General features: G+C 40.7%; 1 protein-coding gene and 2 long non-coding RNA genes across 4 annotated transcripts; all 3 read left to right on the top strand.

The window, feature by feature from the left end:
- Positions 1-752: 752 nt before the first annotated feature.
- LOC122346732 lies at positions 753-4,921 on the top strand. Its single transcript, XR_006251165.1, has 5 exons — positions 753-800; positions 2,938-3,036; positions 3,139-3,259; positions 3,334-3,422; positions 3,949-4,921. It is a non-coding gene; the product is annotated as an uncharacterized LOC122346732 (long non-coding RNA).
- A 1,895-nt stretch (positions 4,922-6,816) lies between these two features.
- LOC122346728 (cystathionine gamma-lyase-like) lies at positions 6,817-22,049 on the top strand. The gene is made up of 12 exons (XM_043241576.1): positions 6,817-7,120; positions 7,784-7,865; positions 7,942-8,037; positions 8,116-8,225; positions 8,410-8,544; positions 9,176-9,233; positions 9,331-9,408; positions 13,568-13,720; positions 14,418-14,539; positions 14,620-14,672; positions 20,547-20,685; positions 21,013-22,049. Exons 1-12 carry the CDS (start codon positions 6,947-6,949, stop codon positions 21,031-21,033), a joined length of 1,221 nt encoding a protein of 406 aa, XP_043097511.1. The 5' UTR covers positions 6,817-6,946; the 3' UTR covers positions 21,034-22,049.
- Positions 22,050-23,071: 1,022 nt separating this feature from the next.
- LOC122346731 lies at positions 23,072-27,338 on the top strand. Of its 2 annotated transcripts, XR_006251164.1 has the most exons (5): positions 23,072-23,215; positions 23,317-23,437; positions 23,512-23,600; positions 24,082-24,171; positions 27,309-27,338. It is a non-coding gene; the product is annotated as an uncharacterized LOC122346731 (long non-coding RNA). The 2 variants fall into 2 exon arrangements; XR_006251163.1 differs by lacking the exon at positions 27,309-27,338 and having other exon boundaries at positions 24,082-25,055.
- The last annotated feature ends 5 nt before the right edge of the window (positions 27,339-27,343 follow it).

Genomic DNA, 27,343 nt, shown 5'->3' with positions numbered 1-27,343 from the left:
TCCTGGGCTTTCAACCACCACTATTTCCCTGGTCTGGAGAACCCTCAGCACTACCCCGCAATCAATTCGTGGCTACAGAGGAGTGAGGAAGTGTGGGTCGGCTCACGTTCATCTCAGAGGAGCAGTCAGGAGGTTTCAAGAACAAGCCGACCGCCATCGCCGAGAGGGGCCGGAATATTCACCTGGCGACTGGGTCTGGCTATCGACCCGGGACCTCCGACTTCGGTTACCCTGCAAGAAGCTAAGCCCAAGGTACGTGGGTCCTTTCAAGGTCATTGCACAAGTCTCACCAGTTTCTTACCGCCTAGATCTCCTGCTAATTACCGTATTGCTTCTACATTCCATGTCTCTTTGCTTAAACCCGCCGGTGGCCGGGAGGAGAGAGGACCAGGATGAGGTTGCTGCCGAGGACGCCCCTCCCTAATCATCGATGGCGAGGAAGCCTACCAGGTTCGAGAAATCCTGGATTCACGACGCCGAGGCAGGGAACTGCAGTACCTAATCGACTGGGAGGGCTATGGACCAGAAGAAAGGTCCTGGATACCTGCTCGAGACATTCTCGATCCTTCACTCATCGCTACCTTCCACCAGGACCACCCCGACAAACCTGCTCCCAGACCCGTGGAAGACCTCGGCGTCGAATCACCCCTCGCTTCGGAGCCGCTCGCAGGGGGCTCTGTTATGAACAGCACCTCTGTGGCTCTCTCTGACCACCACCGGAGGGAGCCCTCACCCAGTACTGATCGCTCTAGGACTCCATTTCCCATAATCCCGTGCCTTGGACTGATTAGCGCTGCCAGGTGTTCCTCATTCCTTTCCCTTTAAAAGATCTGCCCTGCCATCAATCTGTGCGAAGTCTTGTTTGTTTGTACAGCAATTCCAGCGTTTATCCCTGTATCTGTATTCCTGTTGCCGACCTTGTTCCTGTTTGATTCTACGATTGATTTCTGCCTGCCTACCGACCCTCTGCCTGTCTTTGTTTACGTCTCTTGGATTCCCCTGTATACTGTCGTTCGCTCCTGTTTTACCCTGCCTGTCTGACCACGATTAAAGTCTGTCATAAATGGATCCACCTGTCTTCGACCAGTCATTACACTCTTCTTCCAGGCAGTCCTGGTCAAGATGGCTACATAAAGTTTCACATAAAGAACACAACACACAATTTTAACAACAAATACGATTAAATATATATAAGATTCATGATAAAGGCAACATGATTTCTTCAGTGCAGCCTGAAGCAGATGAATTAATTCTAAGGAAATGATGGCTTGCATATTATTCCATAACCAAGGTGCATAAAAAGAAAAACACATTTAACATGCTCTGAATAAACCATAGGAACATTCAAACATTCTTGATTTAAAGACAGAGACTTATCAACTTAAACTATGTAAGTAATATTGTTATTAGCCAAACTCAGTCTTTGGCCTAGAACTTAAAACGTCAAGTCAACTCATTGAAGAGCTTTGAGTTTTCCGAACTTTGGACCAAGTTTTGATGTACAGTTTCAGGCTTTGGACAAGTCATCAAATAAAGCCACACTGTGCTGTTTCTTAATTGATGATCTTAATTGACCACTTTCAAAACCTTTTTCCAAAACACTGACATCTAGAAATAGGACAATAGTTATTTAATTCAGAAAGGTCTCCATCATATAATAGCAGGAGGACCGTAGCCGAATAACATTGGAGGGTAAACTCAAATTAAAAAATGAAGCAATAGGTTCACCAATTTTTTAAGTAGGCTTCTATTTGATCAGGTACGTTTTACAATCTAGGCTCAAAAGTGCTTCATGAACTTGAGTGGCTGATATTTTCAGTTAAAATAAAAAAAATGAGAAGGGTACCATGCAATTGACTCCTTTCCCTTAAAATCGTGATGCACCAAATTACTGTAGTTAAGTGTCTGCAATTAAACAGTCACTTTTTAAAAATCTGTTAGTGATTTAGACACATTTCAAGTTAAATTTCCATTTAACAAGATCAAAAACATTATTTTCATTGATCAGATCAGCATTATAATCTCACTTATTTCTTAATGTTTTATAATGTGTCTAGTCTATTGTTTTCTTTACTTATACTTATTGGTTAGGCATGATTTTAATTAAAAAAAACATGATTCTAATAAAGGCTGAAATGGATTTATTAAACCAAGGGTTGTTTTTGCCACTTCTGCCTGCATCTTCTGAAAGGAGCATGATTATCACAAGAGGGGGTATTTAAAATATTCCTAAACTTCTTCTACGTCATCCATGTTATAAATATCACTGTCACACACATTGTGGAAAAAAGCTTATTCACTGAAATGTCTACATTTTCTTTTATAAATCAGCAACTGTCCTTGAGTGGGTCTGATGATTGTGATATCCAGTCCCAGGTTCAGATTCGGTGCAATTTTGAAGCAATTCAATGAGTAATGAGTAATCTTGACTTAATAACATCTGATCACAGTAATATCTTAACCGTTTTGCAGAAATTATCAAATAGCCAATACTTGAAAAAAAAAGCAGTCTGTTCAAAGGACATAACCTTCTACATGTATCGTATCATTCCTGTTTGTGTTCTCCAACAATGTCTCTGTGTCTGAGTCTGCCAATTAATCAAAATGAGCCCAATTTTAACATAGAACATTAAGATGAGAAACTGTAATCCATTACAAGATCCTGTGATGCTAATAACTGGAAATATAAAAATAATGCATAAAAATGCTTTAAAATATATATATTTTGACTTTGATCATGTTTTGACTTTAACTTCAGTCACTAACAGCTACTATTAAACTAAAAACTTTGTTTTGACTTCACCTCCTCTGAGAAAAGTGCAGAGAGTTCCAAGACGAAATCCAGTAAAAGAGGCTGCTGGGTAAAAGTTAAAAAGTGTAGTGAATCATCGACCTGCAAGCAGCTAATAAACAAACAATCAACCTTCTGTTCTCTAGAGATCGTCTGGCTGTGGTGCAGTTACATGTCTCAAAGATTAAGGCGGACAACTTGTGAAGGAGGCTGCAGAACAAGGAGCAAAAGTTGTAGTCTTACCTGTGAGTATTACATTCCATATCTTGGGTTGTGGCTATATTAATATTGGTTTATAAAAAAATATGGTATTCAGTAATCCATTATGTATATTTTTTTTTTGGCAGGAGTGCTTCAACTCGCCTTATGGAACTGGGTTCTTTGCCGAGTATGCTGAGAAGATCCCAGGAGAATCCACACAGGTGTTGTCGGAGGCAGCCAAGGACTGTGGGGTCTATTTAGTTGGCGGTGAGATCCACAGACTCAAACCAGTTCAGTGTCACTAGTTTTTATCTCCCTTACATGGCTGTGTCTTGTTGTAGGTTCCATTCCTGAAAAGGATGGAGAAAAGCTCTTTAACACCTGCTTAGTTTTCGGACCTGATGGAAAGCTGCTTGTCAAACACAGGAAAGTATGTGACGGTAGACATTTTGGTTATGTAAGATTTCTTCTTCAAATAAATCACAGTTTAAAAAAAATAGTAAAAAAGTAAAACTGATTATATGAAATGTTTCTTGACATCCACGTCAGTACATTAGAATGATTTATGAAGGATCGTATTACTCTGAAGACTTGACTGCAGACAGGAATAAATGACATATATTTGAAATTGTAGTAATACTTAATAATATTTAGTATTTAATATTTTGTCATATTAGTGTTTTTACTGTATTTTGATTAAATAAATGCAGCCTTGGAGAGACTTTAAAAACATAAAAAAACTTACTCTTACACTTTTGAACAGTATATATATATATATATATATATATATATATATATATATATATATATATATATATATATATATATATATAGTATAGATATACATGTATATTTAAGGAAGTTTTGAGAAACATTTGAGTAAACAGTTTGGCTTGTTAAAAAAAACCTCTCAAACATTTATGCATTTATACTGTTTTATCTTAATTTCCCATCAGATTCATCTTTTTGATATCGATGTACCAGGGAAAACATCTAGAAGTCTAGAACACTAAGTCCAGGAAACAGTTTATTCATGTCTGAAACATGTGAGTGTGTGTTACAGAAATCTTTTCCATGTTAGAAAAAAAATACAGCATATTGTTGCTTTTTGTCAATACTTGATTTATTTATTTTTTTATCAGAATCAATGTCAACAGGTATTAAAAGGCAAGTGTATTTATGTAAGAAAATGCAGTGTTAAAATTGTATTTTTTGCCACATTCAGTGCTGTGGAATTGAGTTTTAAACTAAAAAATGTATGTTTGTTCTTACAGTTACAAATATTATTTGTTTTTTAAATTAGTTTTATTTTTATGTCACACCATAGGACACATCAACTACCCATTAATATGTTCTTTAGAAGAACAGCCAATATGCTAGTAATATGCATGATAACAAGCAACTATAGTTAATGAAAATTGGACACAAATCTAAATCTATACCAAAAAAGTAATATTTTTAAATGGACAAAGATAAATATTATCTGAACCTGAAGTTTTTGTAATAAATGGGAATTTGTACATTTTAAAGAAGGTTCGATAACGTTTAGTGACCAGTTTGCCATGAAAAAAAACCCAGAAACTTATCTAGGAGTCAATATTGTAATATAGCAGAATTAACTATTAGAAGATAAACTATTAATATTGCAAACCAAATTAGATTATATGTACCGTAAAACAATTCAAGGTTCATTTGTGAGATCACAGGCTTTTCCGCTATCATTGTGCTGGTAGATATTAAATTCTGGACTAACCAGTGGGGGTGATTAAATATTATTTAGTCATGGGACCAACAAGTCTGCTGGTGTTGCAATTTGTTTTAATAGTTTTCTATTAAAACAAATTGTTAAAACAAAACAAAATGTTAAATCTTTCTTCTTATAAGAGCACCATCTGTGCTCACATCAATAAACATTCATTTATATGCTTCTTTATGTTTCAGGTTTTTTCTTGTTTGTGCGACCTATAGATGTTGATAAATCTTAATGTCACATCTGTGATGTTAGATAGCGTCCTTTATTCTGGTGTGTGATAGAGTCTTGTTAAAATCAGGGACAGAAGAATTGGATAATGTGAGCTTGAATGGGCTGACACCGAATTTTATAGATTTCTCTGAATTGATATTATATCTGTTATTCAAAACAATTCAGTAATGGTGTTCTCAATAGCTCAAACACTATAACCAGGCATTTGAAGTAAAATTTCAAAACCAAAGCGGCATTTTTAAAAAAGCACACCCCTCCTAAACACTATTGCCCTGCTTTGACACAAGTAAGATTCGGTGAACTGTTACCATAAAACTCAAATTCCTCACAAATTTCACACAAATTGCTACATTTCCAAAGTGCTTACACCATTTAGAAAGCACTAGTATTTAATATCGTTTACTCAAGCATGCACCGTTTAAGGTCAGTCAGAACACAATTACCCACATGGAAACATCAGTACTAATTTAGCACACACCTGTCAGAACTTTTGATGGAGATAAAAGAGACAGAATCAGCTGACAGAAATCAGGTCAGAAATTTTATTTAGCTGTCATACATTAAACATGTTTTCTACGCATTTCTGTTTGACTTGAAAATGTGTTATTAATTGTTCAAGCAAATATTGACTTTCACTAATGGAGAGAATATAGATCAACTAATTCAATTGAATCTGAACCTTTAATGGAAAGCGTGTAAAGATTGAGGCCAAATTACAAATTCGGACATTGGACTTTCTAAATGTATTTTCACCTTGGTGACATATTTCTTTTCTTTTTTTATTTTACAATGACATTGTAATGTGTTTTTCTCAGATTTTTTTCTTTTTTTGGTCAGACCACTAGTAAAAGTCTTACTGTAAATCCTATCCGGTCTTTTTCAGTCATATCACACATACAGTAATGTGCAAATTTCTACTTTTCAAATGGATAAATGGCATACATAAGAAGTGCAGCCTTCTGCATTTCAGTACAGCAAATGCCATCCAAACTGTAACCATAGTTTACATCAGGTATAATACTAAGTGCACTGTTAGATTTTGATTTGTTTGTGAACTAATGACACAAGGACCATAAGGACATAAGTTTTTATGCCGATGAACATATCATTAGAATGAATGGCACTGATATGTTCATTGGCATAAAAACTTACTTTTGAGAGATGATCTATAGATTACAGGCTATTATTACAGGCTTTGTTTCAAGCATTGTTGTTGCTGTTTGTACAAATTGCTTTGAGAAACGCACATACTTCTTTTGTGCATCAAAGTGACTAAGAAAACCATGTCTAATAATATTTAACCCTATAAGACCTATTTTACTGACTATAAATTATTATCTGGAATTATTGCACCTAGAATGAAAACTCAATGTAGCTTTCTTGGTGAAAGATCTATTCATAACAGCATACGTTTGGTACTAGAATTGATTGATTACAGTAAGAAGGTTCTTCAGGTTATAAAAAGGTAAGAAAGGGGTCATTCTTTAAAGAACCGTTTGGTTCTTTGTGGAACCAAAATGTTATTTTTAAGAGTGTATTAAAGTCGCCCAAAAAGAAAAAACACCCATAGAAATATTGGTAAATATAATAATCTCAAATTACATTTATACATGCAACAGCGTCTAAGGAGAACAATTTGTACAGGTCCAGGTTGTTCTTCCAGTGAACTTTTGGCTTGCATTTCAAAACTCTGAATAAATATCTTCACACTAGGTAAAGATATTAGGTAAGTAATTAAGACAATAAGTCACTAAAAACAATAAAATCTATAATAGAAATGAACCCTAGACCTCTGCGTAATGGCCAATCCGCTTCATTCCGCTGCGCTGGACATCCAGTGATTGGCGTAGAAAGTTTTAGCTGGAGCAGACCCTCCGGTTTATTAAGAGACTACAGTAAGAGAGAGCTATTCACTCTTCTGTGATCTCAAGGACCCGGTAATCTCATCGTCAGTCACATCCGGAGCACGCATGGCTTCACGAAGGCAGAAGGACAGCTCAGACGGCTACCAGCCGCTCTTCAAATCATTCGCTACAGATGCGATCCACGTCGGTTCAGAGCCGGAGCAGTGGAACTCTAGGGCCGTAGTGCCTCCTATTTCACTCTCCACTACCTTTAAACAACACGAACCGGGGAAACACGCGGTGAGTCCATCACATACTTTGTAAGGGGTTGATATTGAGAATATAATTGTCGCTTTAGTCCGGTATTTGAATAAGTAGGTTGTGATTTGTTGTTTTCAAGCAGGCTGCACTTAGCAAACTACGAGCTAGGCCTGTTTGTGATAAGATCGGATAATTTAACAAAAGTTTACATTTAAACAACATCACAGGATAAGGTGAAGTTCTTCATTATAATGCTCAAATAGCCTGTTTTAAAACTAACTAGTTTTGGCTAGTTCAAGCTGGTGTTAGCTGATTTAAAATGCACTCTAAGATCCATAACCTAGAAACAGTGTCTGGTGAACAAATAATAAGATAACTTTACAGAAGAGTGGTTACAGATTACATTAATAATCAAAGATGCTGCATTGACTGAAAGTTGACTGAATATTTACTCTGCAACAACATGAGAAAAGACAGGTGGTTTAAGTGACCTTCCCTTTCTTCATTAAGAAGTTACACTCTATATACATATATATATATATATATATATATATATATATATATATATATATATATATATATATATATATATATATATATATAAACTTAAATGTATTTTTCCTAATTCCTAATTCACAGATTTTACCTTTTTATATGTACAACTCAGAAAACTTTTCTTCCCTTGTTATTTTATTCTGCCAGGGTTTTAACTACAGCAGGTGTGGAAATCCCACAAGAAGCTGTCTGGAGAGAGCGGTTGCTGCTTTGGACGGTGCACAACACTGTGAGTCTATCACCAACACATTTATATGTTATAAGACATTGCCATAAACTATAACTCTGTCTAATTTTGCTAATAGGTTTCGCTGTTGCCTCTGGAACGGCTGCCATTTTGACCATCGCGCATCTTCTTAAGGCTGGAGATGAAATTCTGTGCATGAATGATGTTTATGGAGGTGAGTTACTGCTTCTATTAATGAATACAATGATAGTTGATTGTTGACTTTGGCTGAATCTGTCGTTTTTCACACCAGGAACAAATGAGTATTTCTCAAAAATAGCTGTGGAATTTGGCCTTGGTGTCTCTTTTGCTGATCTCACAAAACTAGAGGAGATAAAAGCAGCTCTGAAACCAAATACAAAGGTACACCTGGCAGAGAAAGCTTAAAAAAAGTTACAGAAAATTTTGATTTGGGAAATATTTGCTGTTCAAATATAAGTAATTTCCCGTTTAAAATCTGACAATATATACATGTAAATTAGATCTGGGAAGTACCACTCTATCTGAAATTGCATATTAAATATTTAATTTCACATAATGTCTACAGATGTTATGGATTGAAACACCCACAAACCCTACATTGAAGGTGGTGGACATCAAGGCCTGTTCTGATATTGTCCATACGCACAACAAGGATATAATTGTTGTTGTGGACAACACTTTCATGTCGCCCTATTTTCAGGTATGAACATTTACATTATTTTAATAAATAACCCAGTGCTGCTGGTGTTTGGTTTGTGAAAATAAAGCAACATTAACATGTTCAGAGAGCATGCCTTAATGTTTCACACTGTGCCACGAATTAAAAAATGATTTAGGATAAACGACCTTTTTATTAAGCAATGAGTATAATACATGCAGGGGATAGAAGGTGTGTACTTATGTACTTATTGATGATTGATGATATGATGTTTTGTAGTATGAATAGTGCATTCACACTGAAAATTCCAAAAAGAAAAAGTGCACCTTAAATACCTGTATTATTCACTTAAATAACCAGAAAAATTAAATGGAACATTGAACACTTCATGCACTCAACTGTCGCAGCTTTAATTACGCCATGAAGGGAGAGGGGCTGTCAGACTCTTATTCCTTACAAAATAACCCTATATAAATAATTGAATTCATAGTGCGTCATTTGGGACCCAGTTAGTTTTCTCATATAGGAATTAAATACTGACCTAAAAGAAAGGTTCAACCAAATTGCCAATTACTCACCCTCAAGTAGTTTAAAAACTGTATGAATGTCTTTGTTCTGATGAAAACAATACAGAAATACAGTGTTTCACCTTTTTTTCTCATTTCTGGAACAGCGCCCCCTTGCACTTGGAGCAGATGTCTGCATGTACTCTGCAACAAAGTACATGAATGGTAAGAACAAATTAAAAGATAAACTGAAGATTGATTAGATTTAACTTTTGATTTAAGTTCAAAAGTATCAAAGTTCAAATTATCCATGTAATTTCAGGACACAGTGATGTTGTGATGGGACTGATTTCTCTCAACCGTGATGATCTCAATGAACGACTGAAGTTTTTGCTGAGTGGTAAGGAATGATACATGCAAGGCAGTAACATATTAATATTGAGGAGGGACTAATTATTTATATATATATATATATATATATATATATATATATATATATATATGTATGTATATGTGTGTATATATATATGTGTGTATATGTGTGTAAATAATTTGGTGTGTGCGATATGGATATTGACAAAAAAATATGGCCATATTTTCTAGGATGTTATCAATGTTTTTATTTACTTCTTGTTTATTGAACTGTAAAAAAAATAACATCAATATGGCCATTTTTGGAGGAAAAAAAAATGCACTCTTCGTGTGAAATTGATTAACTAGGCTATATAGTTAGTTACTGCCCGTAACGCCTGTAGGTGCTTAGGGCAGCAACGAAGTCTCTCCACTTCTGCCTATCACAAGCCAGGTTGGTGATGGTGCCCCACGAGTGCCCACAATTCTTCAGTTCAGCCTCTACTGTCCGGTGCCAGGTGATCTTTGGCCGTCCCCTTTTCCTCTTTCCATCGGGTGTCCAGTGTAGAGCTGTCTTGATGATGTTACCATCCTCCCTCCTCAGTACATGTCCAATCCATGTCCAGCGTCTTCTCAAGATGAATGTTGGCATGTCATCTTGATTGCAGCAGGACAGCAGTTCTTCGTTGGAGATCTTCTTAGGCCAAAAAATTCTCAGTATTGTTCTCAAATTTCTAGTATGAAAGGTGGAGAGTTTTATCAGGTCCTGCTGTGTCATCCTCCAGCACTCTGCTCCATACAGGAGTACTGACACAACACAGCTATAATAGAGTTTCAATTTGGTCTTTGTACTGTACTGAGATGATTTCCAGATGTTGTTCATGCTGATGAAGGCACTCCTTGCTTTGTTGAGTCTGTTCTGTATGTCCTTCTTGCTGCCGCCATCAAGTGTGATGATGCTACCAAGGTATGTGAAGCTTTCGGTGATTGGAAGGTTCTGGTCATTGACCTTGATGGAAGTTTGTGCTGTAGTGTTCAGGGTCAAGATTTCTGATTTCTTCTGGTTGATTCTGAGTCCAACTTGGGATCCAAAATGGCTTAACCTGTCCGTCTTGTCCTGCATATGTCAGTGGGAATAAGAGAGTATGGCCAGGTCGTCAGCAAAGTCCAGATCTTCGAGGGTGGAGAAGAGAGTCCATCTAATACCTGTTGTTCCTGCTTCTGTCGTGCGCCGCATCACCCAGTCTATCACCAAGTTAAAGAGAAGAGCGGACATCACGCAGCCTTGACGGACCCCGGTTTTTACCTCAAACCAGATGTCGCTTCCTACCACACAACAGCTGTAGTTGTTGTAGAGACTCCTGATCAGCTTTACCATGTCAGACGGTATTCCATAGGCCCTCAAGATTCGCCACAAGCTGTCTCTGTGCACACTGTCAAATGCTTTTTCAAAGTCAATGAAGTTTACATAAAGCTGACTTTGCCATTCTGCACTCTGTTCTATGATGTTACGCAGAGCGAAAATCTGTTCTGTGCATCTCCTCCCTGCTCTAAATCCAGCTTGTTCCTTTCTCAGTTCTGCGTCCACTGCTTTCGATAACCTTTGGATGATTACCTTGGCCAGGATCTTGCTAGGGATGGATAAAAGGGTGATGCCTCGCCAGTTGTTGCAGTCGCTGAGTGTGCCCTTCTTTGGAATTTTGATGATCACACCTTTGGTCCATTCCTCAGGTATAGTTGCTGAAGTCCAAATTGTCTTGAACAGTGGTTGCAACACGTCTGCTGCAGTTTCTGGGTCAATCTTGAATAGCTCAGCATTCAAGTTGTCATGTCCTGGAGCTTTGTTGTTTTTTAGAGACTGTATGACAGAGATGATTTCCTCTTTGGTTGGTGGCTCAGTGTTAACCTCAAGGTCTGTCTCTCTTTCTGAAATATCTGCGGGGTTCTCTGTTTAAAATCTCCTGAAAATGTTCAGCCCAGCGTGCATCTTGTTCTTTCTCTGTTGTGAGCAACTTGCCTTGCTTGTCTTTGATAGGTGGACTGGCGGTAGAGTGGTGCTTACCACACACCTGTCTGCTGATTCTGTACAGCTGGCCTTGTTCTCCCCTGTATGCAGCACTTTCCGCCTCTTCCGCAAGTTCCTCAACAAAGGCTCTACGGTCAGCACGTACCTTCCTCTTCACCTCCTTGTTGGACTCTCTGTATTGCTGCTTGTATCTCTCTAATAGCCTTTCTGACTTCGTGTTCATCAGCTGGTTCTTGAGTTTCCTTCTATTCCCTATGGCTTTCCATGTGCTCAGTCTGATCCAATCTTTTGTCTGTTTCTTGGTTCTGTATCCAAGACTCTCTTCTGCACTCTTCTGATAGACATTCTTGATGTTTCATATGTTAAGTCGATCTTGTCAACTCTGACTTCTGTTTCCAGATCCTGCAGTGCTTGAAATCTGTTCTTGACCTGTAGAACAAAGTTGTGTCTTATGCGGGGATCTTTAAGTTTCTGGATGTCAAGTCTTCTTGTAGTATGGGTCTTGTTCTCTGCTTTCCTCAGTTTCAGTTGCAACATAGCTGTAACAAGTTGGTGATCACTTGCAACATCGGCTCCTCGCTTGACCTGGACATTCAAAAGTGATCTTCTCCACATTCTGTTGATCAGCAGGTGGTCAATTTGGTTCCTGTCCCTGTCGTTTGGTGAGTACCAAGTCAGCTTATGGATGTCACGGTGTGGGAACAAGGTGCCTCCCACAACTAGGTTGTTGGTATTGCAGAAGTCAATGAGCCTTTCTCCGTTCTCATTCATTATCCCACAGCCATGCTTGCCCATTGCTCGCTCGTTGTTGCTATTGTCATTGCCAACCTTTGCATTGAGGTCTCCCATGACGATCAAAAGGTCATGCCTTGATGTTGACTTGACTTCAGCATCCAGCTGTTCATAGAAAAGGTCTTTCCTCTCATCCTCGCTGTCATTTGTTGGACTGTAGCACTGAATGACTGTCATGTTTACTTGTCTCCCTTTCATCCTTACTTTCATCAGTCTGCTATTGACAGGTTTCCATTCAATCATGTTTTTCTCTGTTCCTCTCTTCAAGATGATGGCAACTCCCTCCTCATGTTGGTCATCCTCTCTGCCTGAATACAGTATGGTCTCTCCTGTTGATGTTGTTATTTTTCCGTATCCTGTCCATCTCGTCTCACTAACGCCTAACATGTGCAGACTGTATTGACGCATCTCTGATGTCACTTGCGCCAGTTTTCCTGCTTGGTACATCGTCCGTACGTTCCAAAACCCTATTCTGGTCTTGGTTTTGGTGTTTAAGGCTTCCATTTTCCTGTCCATGGTTTCCAAGTTCAGGCTTTCACCATTGGCATTTATACAAGTCCCATGTGGAGACTCTGGGGGCCCATTGCCCACGTCTGTGAATGTTGACTTCGTCGCTGTTTCCGTAACCAGCTTTGTTGTCTAGGACCGGGTGGTTAACCCTGTGCCCAACCCCCAACCTGGAGGACCAGGGGTCTGCTCTTCGGTCTGGCCTCTAACCTTCGACCTGTCTGGCAAGGGAGACCCTACCAGGAGCGTATAGCTCCAGCCAGCATAGCTCTCAGGGTCATGGAGACACACAAGCCCCCCAACCACGGCAAGGTGGCAGCCCATTCTGGGGAGAACTAGGCTATATGAAGTGATATAAATATATCTATATTTTCTGCCCCCATGTCTTGAATTTGTGATCAAATAAAATAATAAAAGTTTCCATATTGAATCGCTACATTATATTTCTAATCAACAATTTGTTTTTGAAGTACCTAAATTCAAAGCTTCATTTTACTGTTTGTAGGGACAGAAAAATAGATTAGAATCAATTAATTGGCACATATAAATGTGTATATTTAAGAAAAAAGTAAAAAAAAAAAAAAAAAAAAACACCCCACAGAATAGCATGGTAAGGCACTAAGTGCCAAATGTAGATCAATACTCACGTGGAGTAGAGCGAGGAATTGTTGTTTAAGGTGTGTGAGTGATGGAATACAGGTGAGGTCACCCCATACCTCCCACTACCACAGTCCTTGCATGAAGATTAAACGTAGAGCATTCTGATATGTTCTTTTAGAAATTACAATATATTGCAGAATTACGCCTGGCTCAAATAAAAAAAAAAAGTCAAATTGAGTATAGCAGAAGTAAAAGATTTACTTTCCTTTTCCATTTTCTTCAGCTCTTGGGACTGTACCTTCTCCATTTGACTGTTATATGTGCCACCGGGGTCTGAAGACGCTCCACGTGAGAATGAAGCAGCACTTCAGGAACGCAATGGCTGCGGCACAGTTTCTGGAGGCCGACCCAAGAGTGGACAGAGTCATCTTCCCAGGTGGCTGTGGTTTGTTGTGATGTGTACAGTTAGGTCCATATACAGGTGCATCTCAAAAATGACAGGAAGAAAAATGTATAGAGAAGGGATGCAGTTCCTGATCCAAAGCGCACAACATCTGTAAAATATGGTGGAGCAGTGTGATGGCATGATTAAACATGGTTTCTAGTGGTGCTCGGTTACTGGTGTTTACTGATGGCGTGACAGCTGGAATCATTTGAAGTTGGAAAAGTGGAATATTCTGCAGTGGTCAAGTAAAACTTCTGATCTCAATCCTTGCATTTCACCTGCTGAAGACAAAACTAAAGGCAGAAACAACAATTGACATCAGCTGCAGTAAAGGCCTGGCACTCTTTGTATCTTGTGATGCCTGCAAAGGATTCTCAGCAAAATATTCAAAATAAACATTTTATTTATGATCATATTTATTTGTCAGATTACATGCGAGTCCCTAAAAATGGGGGTACTCCCAAAAAAATTCAAAAATTTGTGTGTTCAAAAATATATGGACCTGACTGTATAAGTAATTAAATAATTATTCCATTATCACGGTTAAAAATAGCTGTGCTGTTTGATATTTAATGTATGTACATTCTTTTACAATCATTGGTATGATGCCACCTCTAAGCTACACTGAACTGGACTGTTCAAACTGAACCGATACAGAGAGATTCCTTGATCATCTCTTTTCCTTCAGGTCTTCCATCTCACCCTCAGCACGAGCTGACAAGGAGACAGTGCTCAGGCTGTCCTGGGATGATCTCTTTCTACATCAAAGGAAAACTGGAGCATGCCTCAACCTTCCTCAGCAGTCTGAAGGTGCTTTGAAGCTTAACGTTGTTTGGAAATCTATTACATCTTACAATTTCAAGAATTTCGTATTGTTTTGTGCATTTTAGTTGATTACGCTTGCTGATAGTCTCGGTGGTGTTGAGAGTCTAGCAGAGCACCCGTAAGTATGTCCATATCCACTGACTGTTCTCCATGAAAGCTTTTGATATAATATATAGACAAAAAACAGCAATTATGTTAATCGTCTTTATGAAACGGAGTGTCTAATTATACTAAGTGCAAATAGCCAGCCTTGTTGGCAGAGTCTGTTTACACTGTCTCCGCCCACCAATGTGTGATTGGCTCAGCATTATAATAAATGGCTGACTCTTGTTCCCTTTCAATCGGTCACTCCGAGTCACGTCGGATGACCGACGAATTGGGATCTCGCTTCGAGAGACCAATCTACTTCGAGTGTATCTAAACAAGCCAATTGAAGATTGGTACGCGTTAATCGCATCCAGCTGCCGCTGATCACAGCGCGGGTATAAATAAGCAGCAGGTGCAGCGCATATTCAGCTTTTCGCTTCGGAGCCGAGCGTGACCGTTCTGCTTCAAAGACGGATTCTTCGAGTGTTGGAGTTTGGCGTTCAGCGGAGGTCGTTTCCTGCATCGAGTGGATTGCCACAATCAGGCTGCACTACCCCCCCCTGTTTGTGTGCAGAGCGGCCATCTCCTGTTGCCTCAACACTATCCAGAACTAAAAGAGCTAGTTCACGGTCTTTTTAAAGACGCATCTTCAAGATGGCCCTTCCACCCATGCGTTTCTGGATGCGGTCATTTCCTGGCGCCGGGTGATGGTAACGATCGCTGTCTCACGTGTCTGGGTCTTAAGCACACTGAGGTGACTTTCGTGGATGAGTCATGCTCCCAGTGCTAGGGCTCCTCCTGCTGGCAACAGTGGGAGGAGCGCTTCCTCTAACAGTGGGCAGACTGGTCTCACAGTGACAGTGAGGAACTCTCCACCGAGGGGGACTCCTGCCACTGGCGCTTCGCAGCCAGTGGAGCTTCCAAAGGAGCAGTCTGGACCTTTCTACAGGGAGGTACCAGTTGTATCTTTTGGAGCTTCCCCTGTTGACCAGATGTCAATCGCGGCATCGGAAGGAGAGTCTGAAGGTTCCGGTGATGAAGGTCCAGCTGGTGGGGCGTCCGCCGGGCGCGGTCTCTGGGTCGCGTTGCGATGGCCACTATGGTGGTCCAGGAACGCCATCTGTGGCTGTGTCTGGCTGACATGCGCGAGGTAGACAAGACACGCTTCTTGAATGCCTCCATGTACTAGTCCGGCATCTTCGGTGATGCGGTGGAGAGCTTTGCCCAGCAGTTCTCTGCGGCCCAGAAGCAGACTGAGGCGATTAAACACATCTTGCCTCGGCGTGCAGCTGCTGCCTTCACCCGGCCGCCAACGGCTCCGCCTCAGCCTGCTCGTGAGCCTCAGCCCTGCCGCCGCCCCCGCTCCTGCGCAGCCATCGCAGCAGCCCTCATCTAGGCAGCGCTGTGGAGCCGGCCGCAGGGCAGCCGTCCAGCCCGTCCAGGCTTCTGCCAAACCTGGAGGGAAGCACAGGTGCAAGCGGCCCTGAGACGGGCGACCCAGGGATGGAGGGAGCTGCTCTTCGGGAGATGGTGAACGCACCACTCCCTCCCCCGGAGGAGGGCCGGGTGGAGAAACTTTTTTTCGCCGCTGACCTCACGGTCAGTGGTACCCAAATACTCGACAAAAGAGCAGTTTCCTCTATCTCTGGGTCCCCAGAGAGGATGAGGAGTTGTGGGTGGGCCAGTTCCGCACCACACTCACTCTCCTCTTTGGCCAACATGCAGCAGTGGGAAGACTGGGAGGACGAACCAATGGCCTACCAGTCTCACTTCTGCGGGAATGCAGGTAAGAGTTGCACACACTCGCACCCCGCTCGGACTGGCCACGAGACGCCTGAGCCGGGTCCCTGCCCTCCTCCTCGCTGCCCCATCACCTGCACGTCGGTGGTTCCGCTTGAGCCGCTAGTTCGGTCTCTGGATGCCTGGTTGAATCTTCTCAGGCTATCCCCGTGGCTCCTGCGAACCATTCGACTCGGCTATACGATTCAGTTCGCCCGGCGTCCCCCCAAGTTCAGTGGGATCCGCTATACGTCAGTGAACGATGCGGGTGCCCCTGTCTTGCGTGCGGAGATTGCTGTCCTTCTAGTGAAGAACGCAATAGAGCCGGTTCCTCCAGCCGATATGAGGTCGGGGCTTTACAGCCCATACTTCATAGTGCCCAAGAAAGGCGGTGGGTTACGACCGATCCTGGATCTGCGAGTCCTGAACCGAGCACTTCAACGGCTCCCGTTCAGGATGTTGACACAGAAACGCATATTTCAGTGCGTCCGTCCCCAGGATTGGTTTGCAGCGATCGACCTGAAGGACGCGTACTTTCATGTGTCGATTCTTCCGCGCCACAGGCCATTCCTGAGGTTCGCGTTCGAAGGTATATCAGTACAAAGTCCTACCCTTCGGGCTCTCCCTGTCGCCACGTGTCTTCATGAAAGTCGCGGAGGCTGCCCTTGGTCCACTGAGAGATTAGGGCATTCGCATCCTCAACTACCTGGACGACTGGCTCATTCTAGCTCAGTCCCAGGCTCAGTTGTGCGAACACAGGGATCTGGTGCTACAGCACCTCAGCCAGGAGAAGAGCAAACTCTGTCCAACACAGAGGATCTCTTTTCTTGGGATGGAGCTGGATTCGATCGATCAGACGGCACGCCTCACACAGGAGGTTGAACTGCTTGAATATGTTCAAGAGCAGGACGGCGGTCCCACTGAAATATTTTCAGAGGCTCCTGGGGCATATGGCAGCCACAGTGACGCCGCTGGGACTACTCCATATGAGACCGCTTCAACACTGGCTACACGATCGAGTCCCGAGGTGGGCGTGGCAGCGTGGCACGCACCGGGTTCAGATAACACCGGCCTGCCGCCAAACCTTCTCCCCATGGTCAGACCTCTCGTTCCTTCGGGCTGGAGTGCCCCTGGAGCAGGTCTCCAGGTATGCTGTGGTTTTCACAGATGCCTCCACCACCGGCTGGGGGGCCATGTACAACGGGCATGCAGTGTCAGGGGTTTGGACGGGCCCTCAACTGCAATGGCACATCAACTGCCTCGAGTTGCTGGCAGTACATCTCGCCCTAGGCCGTCTCAAGAGCCGCCTTTGAGGCCAGCATGTACTAGTCCGCACGGACAACATACCGACCGTTGCGTACATCAACCGACAAGGTGGTCTACGCTCCCGTTGGATGTCGCAACTCGCCCGCCACCTCCTCCCATGGAGTCGGAAGTTTCTGAGGTCGCTTCACGCCATTCACATTCCAGGAGTGTACAACCAGGCAGCCGACGAGCTGTCACAAGCTGCACTACCTGGAGAATGGAGACTCCATCCCCAGACGGTTCAGCTGATTTGGGAACGTTTCGGAGCCGCTCAGGTAGACCTGTTTGCCTCTCCAGAGACTTCCCATTGCCAGTGGTTTTTCTCCCTGACCGAGGGGACACTCGGCACAGACGCACTGGCACACAGCTGGCCGCGGGGCATTCGCAAGTATGCATTTCCCCCAGTGAGCCAGTGAGTGTCTGTGGAAGGTCAGGGAGGACGAGGAGCAGGTCTTGCTAGTAGCACCCTACTGGCCCACGATCTTCTGACTCAGAGAAGGGGCACCCTTTGGCACCCGCGTCCAGACCTCTGGAAACTCCATGTCTGGTCCCTGGACGGGACGCGGAGGCTCTAGGTGACCTACCTCAAGGGGTAGTTGACACCATTTCTTCGGCTAGAGTGCCATCCACGAGACAGGCCTATGCCTTGAAGTGGAGCCTGTTCGTCGAGTTCTTCTCAAGGAGAAAACCCCCGGAATTGTGCTTAGCCTTTGCTCCAACCCTTGTTGCAAGAAGGTGTCTCCCTCCACCCTTAAAGTCTACGTGGCTGCGATCGCTGCAAACCATGACCCCATAGATGGGAGGTCTATGGGTAAGCATGAGCTGATCATCAGGTTCCTGAGGGGGGCCAGGAGGTTGAATCCTCCACGGCCCCCTTCAGTACCCTCTTGGGACCTGTCTGTAGTGCTGACAGCACTGCAGCAGGCTCCGTTTGAACCCTTGCCAGCAGTTGAGCTAAAGTTCCTATCTATGAAGACATTGCTCCTGCTCGCATTGGCCTCCATCAAGAGGGTAGGGGACCTGCAGGCTTTTTCGGTCGACGATTCGTGCCTACAGTTTGGGCTCGTGGATTCCCAGGTAACACTGAGGCCACGGCCCGGCTACGTGCCCAAGGTTCCCACTACCCCCTTCCGAGACCAGGTGGTGAACCTTCAAGCGCTGCCCCTGGAGTAGGCAGACCCAGCCCTGATGTTGCTTTGTCCCGTCCGAGCACTAAGATGCTACGTTGACCGGACACAAAGCTTCAGGACCTCAGACCAGCTCTTTGTTTGTCACAGAGGCCGGCAGAAGGTGAGTGCCGTCTCCAAGCAGAGGGTGGCCCACTGGATAGTGGATGCCATTACCCTGGCCTACCAAGCACAAGGTATGCCCTGCCCCCTCAGGTTGCGGGCACACTCAACAAGAAGTGTTGCATCGTCCTGGGCGTTGGCTCGTGGCGCCTCGCTGGCAGATATTTGTAGAGCTGCGGGCTGGGCGACCCCTAACACGTTCGCTAGATTCTATAGCCTACGTGTGGAACCGGTATCCTCCTGTGTTCTCACCTCAAACGGGTAGAAGCACTGAGAGGCCCGGTTTCGGGTTGGCTTGTTAACCGCTCCAGAGCGTCCACACAGTAGACCCTGTCAAGCTCCTCCATTCCCCTTGGCAGCCAGATGTTGCGGAGCATCTGGCGCCAGGCCCTCTCGATGAATCCGTGAGAGCTGGGAGCCATGTAAAGTACCCCAAGAGGACTTTATGTGTGTATTTCCACGGCATAGCCTAGAGCCCCGTGTTTCCCCGGCAGACCTTCTGCCCATCTAAGAGGGTTCAATCACCTCCTATTTTCCATATGCAAACTGAAATATTGTCCATATGCGTATTCGTTCCGAGACCTCCTACGGGAAGGCTGGACTTCCGCACGTCCCTGTTCGCTAGAACGTGGGACGTTCCCCAGTGTTCCAGTCTTACGAATGGGTAGTATTGTAGCTGGCTTCTTGTGGTCGAGCCTCTGCCTAGGCCGATAGACTGAGGAGGCTTGTGGGCTCCCACAAGACACTGGAAGAGGCAGCGTCCGTGGCGTTTTGGTAGGGATCCCAATTCGTCGAGTGACTCTGAGTGACCGACTGAAAGGGAGAGAACAGAGACGTCACGTCCCGTCGCCACGGTGCTGCACCTCCGCTGAAGGGGCCGGGTCACTAGCTCGGCTCCTCAGCGAAAACCTGAATATGCGCTGCACCCGCTGCTTATTTATACCCGCGCTGTGATCAGCGGCAGCTGGATGCGATTAGTGCGTGCCAATCTTCAATTGGCTTGTTTAGATACACTCGAAGTAGATTAGTCTCTCGAAGCGAGATCCCAATTCGTCGGTCATCCGACGTGACGTCTCCATTCCCTTCCTCAGGGAACGAGGGTTACATACGTAACAGAGACGTTCTAGTAGAACAGGTGGTAAAACATGTTATACTTATTTTGACATTATCGACCTGGGTTTAAGTCTAACAAACCCAATAATGAGGTTGCAGACAATGGCCAGTATTTGCAAGAAGTATAAATAGCATTATAACATTTTAACAGAAATTTAAACAGTGTAAATATAACGCATTGCTGTTTGCACTTGGTGTAAATAGCATCTGTCGAAATGCATGTGGATAAGTTTGTGGTATTTATGGTCCAGAAGTAATTCAGTAATTCCATTATTTCTGTTACTTAATTTGATACCATATTTTGTCAGGTGTCATTGTAAGTTATCCAGGGAAATCTGATTCAAAAATCAAGTAAAACCCCTATTTTAGGAGACATTTCATCTGCCTCTACTTCTTATGGTGCACCCTTTCTTTTCCAGAGCAAGTATGACTCATGTTACCGTGCCTGAAAATGAGAGGAAAGAACTGGGCATCAGTGATACGCTCATTCGTTTGTCTGTGGGCCTGGAGGATGAGGAAGATATTATTGCAGACCTGGACCAAGCTCTCCGTGCTACGGTAAGCATTTTAGGACACATTTCATTTTTGTCGTACCTGATAAGAAATCTGTATACATTTTATGCACATTCAGTGTCAGTAGTTTTCAGCAAGGAAGCATTATTTTATTTGGGAAGGAAGCATTATTTTGTTCAAAGTGACCGTAGAGATGTTTGTAAATAAAAGTTATTTTTAAATATTTATTAAAGAATGCTAAAAATGTTTTACAATATTGCACCAATATTAAGAAGTAAATGTTTTTTTTTCTATTTTATTATATAGATTTTGTTTAAGAAGCAATTCAGTACATTAAAATTAATTTATTTTATGTATCCTTTCTTTTACCAGGAAGGTCCCATTGAGCAATAGAGTCTCTTCTTCCAGGCAGTCCTGGTCAAGATCAAAGATTTAGGATTTCTGCAGTAGATGGAATTTATTCTAAGGAAATCATGGCTTCCGTATTATTCTATAACCAAGGTGCATAAAAAACAAAACACTTTTAACATGCTCTGAATAAACCATAGGAACTCAAACGAATAATAGTAGTTGATCTAGTAAATATGTAATTTTTATAGTAATATGATATGTCTCCGGTAGAAAGAAGTGAATGAAGTAGGAGGTTTGCCTCGCAGTGCCTTTGCAACAATTAATAAAATATAATTTTTCTTTTTTTGATATAAGCACCAATAGAGTCATACAAGACACAATTATGACTACGAACTAGCATTTGTTCCAAAAGCAATACACGATTCAACTTTTTTTTGGTAAGGATGAATTTGTGTTCATGTATAACACAAGCTTAATCAAATACTGACAAATAAGGTTTTGTACGATTCTCTCTCCGGCTTCATATGGGAGGAAAGCTGACTAATGTGTACATTAAAAAGCCAACTTTGAGGAAAATAAGACGCTATACTGGGTTGGTGAACTTTGGCCCTGAAGAGCTGCGGCCCTGCAGAGTTTTGCTTCAACCTTAATCAAATACACCTGAACAAACTAATCAAGGTCTGAAGTGTTCCTACAAAGCTACTGGCAGCTGAGCTCTCCAGGACTACAGTTCACCTCCTCTGCTTTATACACAATCCTGGAGGCCCTCCCAACGCTGCATGTTTTCCATGTCTTAATCAAGCACACCTAATTCAGATCAGCTCATCATCCCAGAATACATTAGGTTCTGTCAGTGAAACAATTCAAAGCCATCTAGATTTAAGCCTCTGTAATAGCAGTTTATAAGGCCACACTGTGTAGTCATTTACAAAATAAGTAGTTTCCACAGTTTCACAATTTTAATTGATTAAATTAATATAACAATGTCACCTATTTCTTAATGTTCTATATGTATGTATTTTTTTTTGTCTAATAAAGGCTGAATTTGATTAATTAAAGCAAGGGTTGTTTCTTCCGTCTATCCTGAATTTTGAGAAAAGCGTGATTATCACAAATAGTACAAAAAAGCTTCTTCTACATCATACGTAATATATAAATCACTGTTTCACACTGAACAGCTTATTCACAGAAATGTCTAAATCCTTTAGGTTTAAGAGGTTATATTTCTAACATAAGCTCAGTATTAACTGACATTGTTATAAAAGCGGAGAAACCATGTACATTTGTTTCAATAACATCAAGTATATAGAATAGAATAATTAAAAAAGCAATCTATTCAAAATCCTTTTGTGTGTATCATGTAATTTTGGATTGTGTTTTTCAACAATGTGTCTGTCATCTGAATCTACTCCAGTTTGAGCAGTGAACATTAAGGTCAGGAGTCATAGATTGGGACGTAGATCATTTAGGACATTCAAGGATTTTTTAGAAACATGCCTTAGGAAAAAGCATTGCTGGTGTGCGTCGATAAGACAAAACAAAGAAACTGACATGTTTTAAGACCAGTCAGTGCACGTTTCTTTTAGATTTACATTTAATCTAATACCAGGCTTAAATATTTTCTGTGAAACCAGGGTAAGATACATTAGTAATGTCATCTATATCTATTTATATAAACCTAACAGCATAAACAGTTTCAGCTCAATTGAAATGAATTTATGTGGCAAATTTGGCCGATGAATGTTTAAAATTTGTCAATAATGAGCCACTAATGCTATAACACAAGATTAACCCTTGTGTTATTTTGGGGACATTTTCGTCCACTGTGGGGTGCTGTTGAGTCTTAATTTGGCCCCAACTTTCTCTGCGTTTCACAAATAGAATGATTTTTGGTGACAAATGTTATTTTTACACATATTTTGGGAAAATGGGAGTGCGAGGGGATGAAAAAAACATTTGCGTCTCTCTGGTTCTGTGTTTTCTGGCTCAGTGACACAGGTTTTGTGCATGGTTGTATGGGTTGGTATGGTAACTCTGCTCTCTTTTCATGCAAAAAGTTGAAAGTGTTGTAAATCATCGACCTGCAAGCAGCTAATAAACAAACAATCAACTTTCTGTTCTCTAGAGATCGTCTGGCTGTGGTGCAGTTACATGTCTCAAAGATTAAGGCGGACAACTTGTGAAGGAGGCTGCAGAACAAGGAGCAAAAGTTGTAGTCTTACCTGTGAGTATTACATTCCATATCTTGGGTTATGGCTATATTAATATTGGTTTATAAAAAAATATGGTATTCAGTAATCCATTATGTATATTTTTTTTTGGCAGGAGTGCTTCAACTCGCCTTATGGAACTGGGTTCTTTGCCGAGTATGCTGAGAAGATCCCAGGAGAATCCACACAGGTGTTGTCGGAGGCAGCCAAGGACTGTGGGGTCTATTTAGTGGGCGGTGAGATCCTCAGACTCAAACCAGTTCAGTGTCACTAGTTTTTATCTCCCTTACATGGCTGTGTCTTGTTGTAGGTTCCATTCCTGAGAAGGATGGAGAAAAGCTCTTTAACACCTGCTTAGTTTTCGGACCTGATGGAAAGCTGCTTGTCAAACACAGGAAAGTATGTGACGGTAGACATTTTGGTTATGTAAGATTTCTTCTTCAAATAAATCACAGTTTAAAAAAAATAGTAAAAAAGTAAAACTGATTATATGAAATGTTTCTTGACATCCACGTCAGTACATTAGAATGATTTATGAAGGATCGTATTACTCTGAAGACTTGACTGCAGACAGGAATAAATGACATATATTTGAAATTGTAGTAATACTTAATAATATTTAGTATTTAATATTTTGTCATATTAGTGTTTTTACTGTATTTTGATTAAATAAATGCAGCCTTGGAGAGACTTTAAAAACATAAAAAAAACTTACTCTTACACTTTTGAACAGTATATATATATATATATATATATAGTATAGATATACATGTATATTTAAGGAAGTTTTGAGAAACATTTGAGTAAACAGTTTGGCTTGTTAAAAAAAACCTCTCAAACATTTATGCATTTATACTGTTTTATCTTAATTTCCCATCAGATTCATCTTTTTGATATCGATGTACCAGGGAAAACATCTAGAAGTCTAGAACACTAAGTCCAGGAAACAGTTTATTCATGTCTGAAACACGTGAGTGTGTGTTACAGAAATCTTTTCCATGTTAGAAAAAAAATACAGCATATTGTTGCTTTTTGTCAATACTTGATTTATTTATTTTTTTATCAGAATCAATGTCAACAGGTATTAAAAGGCAAGTGTATTTATGTAAGAAAATGCAGTGTTAAAATTGTATTTTTTGCCACATTCAGTGCTGTGGAATTGAGTTTTAAACTAAAAAATGTATGTTTGTTCTTACAGTTACAAATATTATTTGTTTTTTAAATTAGTTTTATTTTTATGTCACACCAAAGGACACATCAACTACCCATTAATATGTTCTTTAGAAGAACAGCCAATATGCTAGTAATATGCATGATAACAAGCAACTATAGTTAATGAAAATTGGACACAAATCTAAATCTATACCAAAAAAAGTAATATTTTTAAATGGACAAAGATAAATATTATCTGAACCTGAAGTTTTTGTAATAAATGGGAATTTGTACATTTTAAAGAAGGTTCGATAACGTTTAGTGACCAGTTTGCCATGAAAAAAAACCCAGAAACTTATCTAGGAGTCAATATTGTAATATAGCAGAATTAACTATTAGAAGATAAACTATTAATATTGCAAACCAAATTAGATTATATGTACCGTAAAACAATTCAAGGTTCATTTGTGAGATCACAGGCTTTTCCGCTATCATTGTGCTGGTAGATATTAAATTCTGGACTAACCAGTGGGGGTGATTAAATATTATTTAGTCATGGGACCAACAAGTCTGCTGGTGTTGCAATTTGTTTTAATAGTTTTCTATTAAAACAAATTGTTAAAACAAAACAAAATGTTAAATCTTTCTTCTTATAAGAGCACCATCTGTGCTCACATCAATAAACATTCATTTATATGCTTCTTTATGTTTCAGGTTTTTCTTGTTTGTGCGACCTATAGATGTTGATAAATCTTAATGTCACATCTGTGATGTTAGATAGCGTCCTTTATTCTGGTGTGTGATAGAGTCTTGTTAAAATCAGGGACAGAAGAATTGGATAATGTGAGCTTGAATGGGCTGACACCGAATTTTATAGATTTCTCTGAATTGATATTATATCTGTTATTCAAAACAATTCAGTAATGGTGTTCTCAATAGCTCAAACACTATAACCAGGCATTTGAAGTAAAATTTCAAAACCAAAACGGCATTTTTAAAAAAAGCACACCCCTCCCTAAACACTATTGCCCTGCTTTGACACAAGTAAGATTCGGTGAACTGTTACCGCAAAACTCAAATTCCTCACAAATTTCACACAAATTGCTACATTTCCAAAGTGCTTACACCATTTAGAAAGCACTAGTATTTAATATCGTTTACTCAAGCATGCACCGTTTAAGGTCAGTCAGAACACAATTACCCACATGGAAACATCAGTACTAATTTAGCACACACCTGTCAGAACTTTTGATGGAGATAAAAGAGACAGAATCAGCTGACAGAAATCAGGTCAGAAATGAAATTCTACTTGTTCCACCTCCACATCATCTAGTGCCTTGTGCACATCATAAAAGGTTTTTCATTCTTTTGAAAAAAAGTTACAATTGCTTTGGTACATTCACGAAGTGATTATGTACATTTATCTGTGCTTTCCTATGTTATTGGTTACTGTTGTCGTGTTACTCAAAATGTATTATATTTTCTGTGCTATAGTCTTGCCTCTCAAAACCTCAAGTTAGTCAGTTTATCATAAAGCCTACGTTATTGCGGTAATTGCAAAATGGTTTATTTAGCTGTCATACATTAAACATGTTTTCTACACATTTCTGTTTGACTTGAAAATGTGTTATTAATTGTTCAAGCAAATATTGACTTTCACTAATGGAGAGAATATAGATCAACTAATTCAATTGAATCTGAACCTTTAATGGAAAGCGTGTAAAGATTGAGGCCAAATTACAAATTCGGACATTGGACTTTCTAAATGTATTTTCACCTTGGTGACATATTTCTTTTCTTTTTTTATTTTACAATGACATTGTAATGTGTTTTTCTCAGATTTTTTTCTTTTTTTGGTCAGACCACTAGTAAAAGTCTTACTGTAAATCCTATCCGGTCTTTTTCAGTCATATCACACATACAGTAATGTGCAAATTTCTACTTTTCAAATGGATAAATGGCATACATAAGAAGTGCAGCCTTCTGCATTTCAGTACAGCAAATGCCATCCAAACTGTAACCATAGTTTACATCAGGTATAATACTAAGTGCACTGTTAGATTTTGATTTGTTTGTGAACTAATGACACAAGGACCATAAGGACATAAGTTTTTATGCCGATGAACATATCATTAGAATGAATGGCACTGATATGTTCATTGGCATAAAAACTTACTTTTGAGAGATGATCTATAGATTACAGGCTATTATTACAGGCTTTGTTTCAAGCATTGTTGTTGCTGTTTGTACAAATTGCTTTGAGAAACGCACATACTTCTTTTGTGCATCAAAGTGACTAAGAAAACCATGTCTAATAATATTTAACCCTATAAGACCTATTTTACTGACTATAAATTATTATCTGGAATTATTGCACCTAGAATGAAAACTCAATCTAGCTTTTTTGGTGAAAGATCTATTCATAACAGCATACGTTTGGTACTAGAATTGATTGATTACAGTAAGAAGGTTCTTCAGGTTATAAAAAGGTAAGAAAGGGGTCATTCTTTAAAGAACCGTTTGGTTCTTTGTGGAACCAAAAATGTTATTTTTAAGAGTGTATTAAAGTCGCCCAAAAAAGAAAACACCCATAGAAATATTGGTAAATATAATAATCTCAAATTACATTTATACATGCAACAGCGTCTAAGGAGAACAATTTGTACAGGTCCAGGTTGTTCTTCCAGTGAACTTTTGGCTTGCATTTCAAAACTCTGAATAAATATCTTCACACTAGGTAAAGATATTAGGTAAGTAATTAAGACAATAAGTCACTAAAAACAATAAAATCTATAATAGAAATGAACCCTAGACCTCTGCGTAATGGCCAATCCGCTTCATTCCGCTGCGCTGGACATCCAGTGATTGGCGTAGAAAGTTTTAGCTGGAGCAGACCCTCCGGTTTATTAAGAGACTACAGTAAGAGAGAGCTATTCACTCTTCTGTGATCTCAAGGACCCGGTAATCTCATCGTCAGTCACATCCGAGCA

This window comes from Puntigrus tetrazona, chromosome 6 (assembly GCF_018831695.1).
Source record: "Puntigrus tetrazona isolate hp1 chromosome 6, ASM1883169v1, whole genome shotgun sequence".
Classification (NCBI taxonomy): Eukaryota; Metazoa; Chordata; class Actinopteri; order Cypriniformes; family Cyprinidae; genus Puntigrus; species Puntigrus tetrazona.
This window is presented reverse-complemented; position numbering and strand designations above follow the sequence as displayed.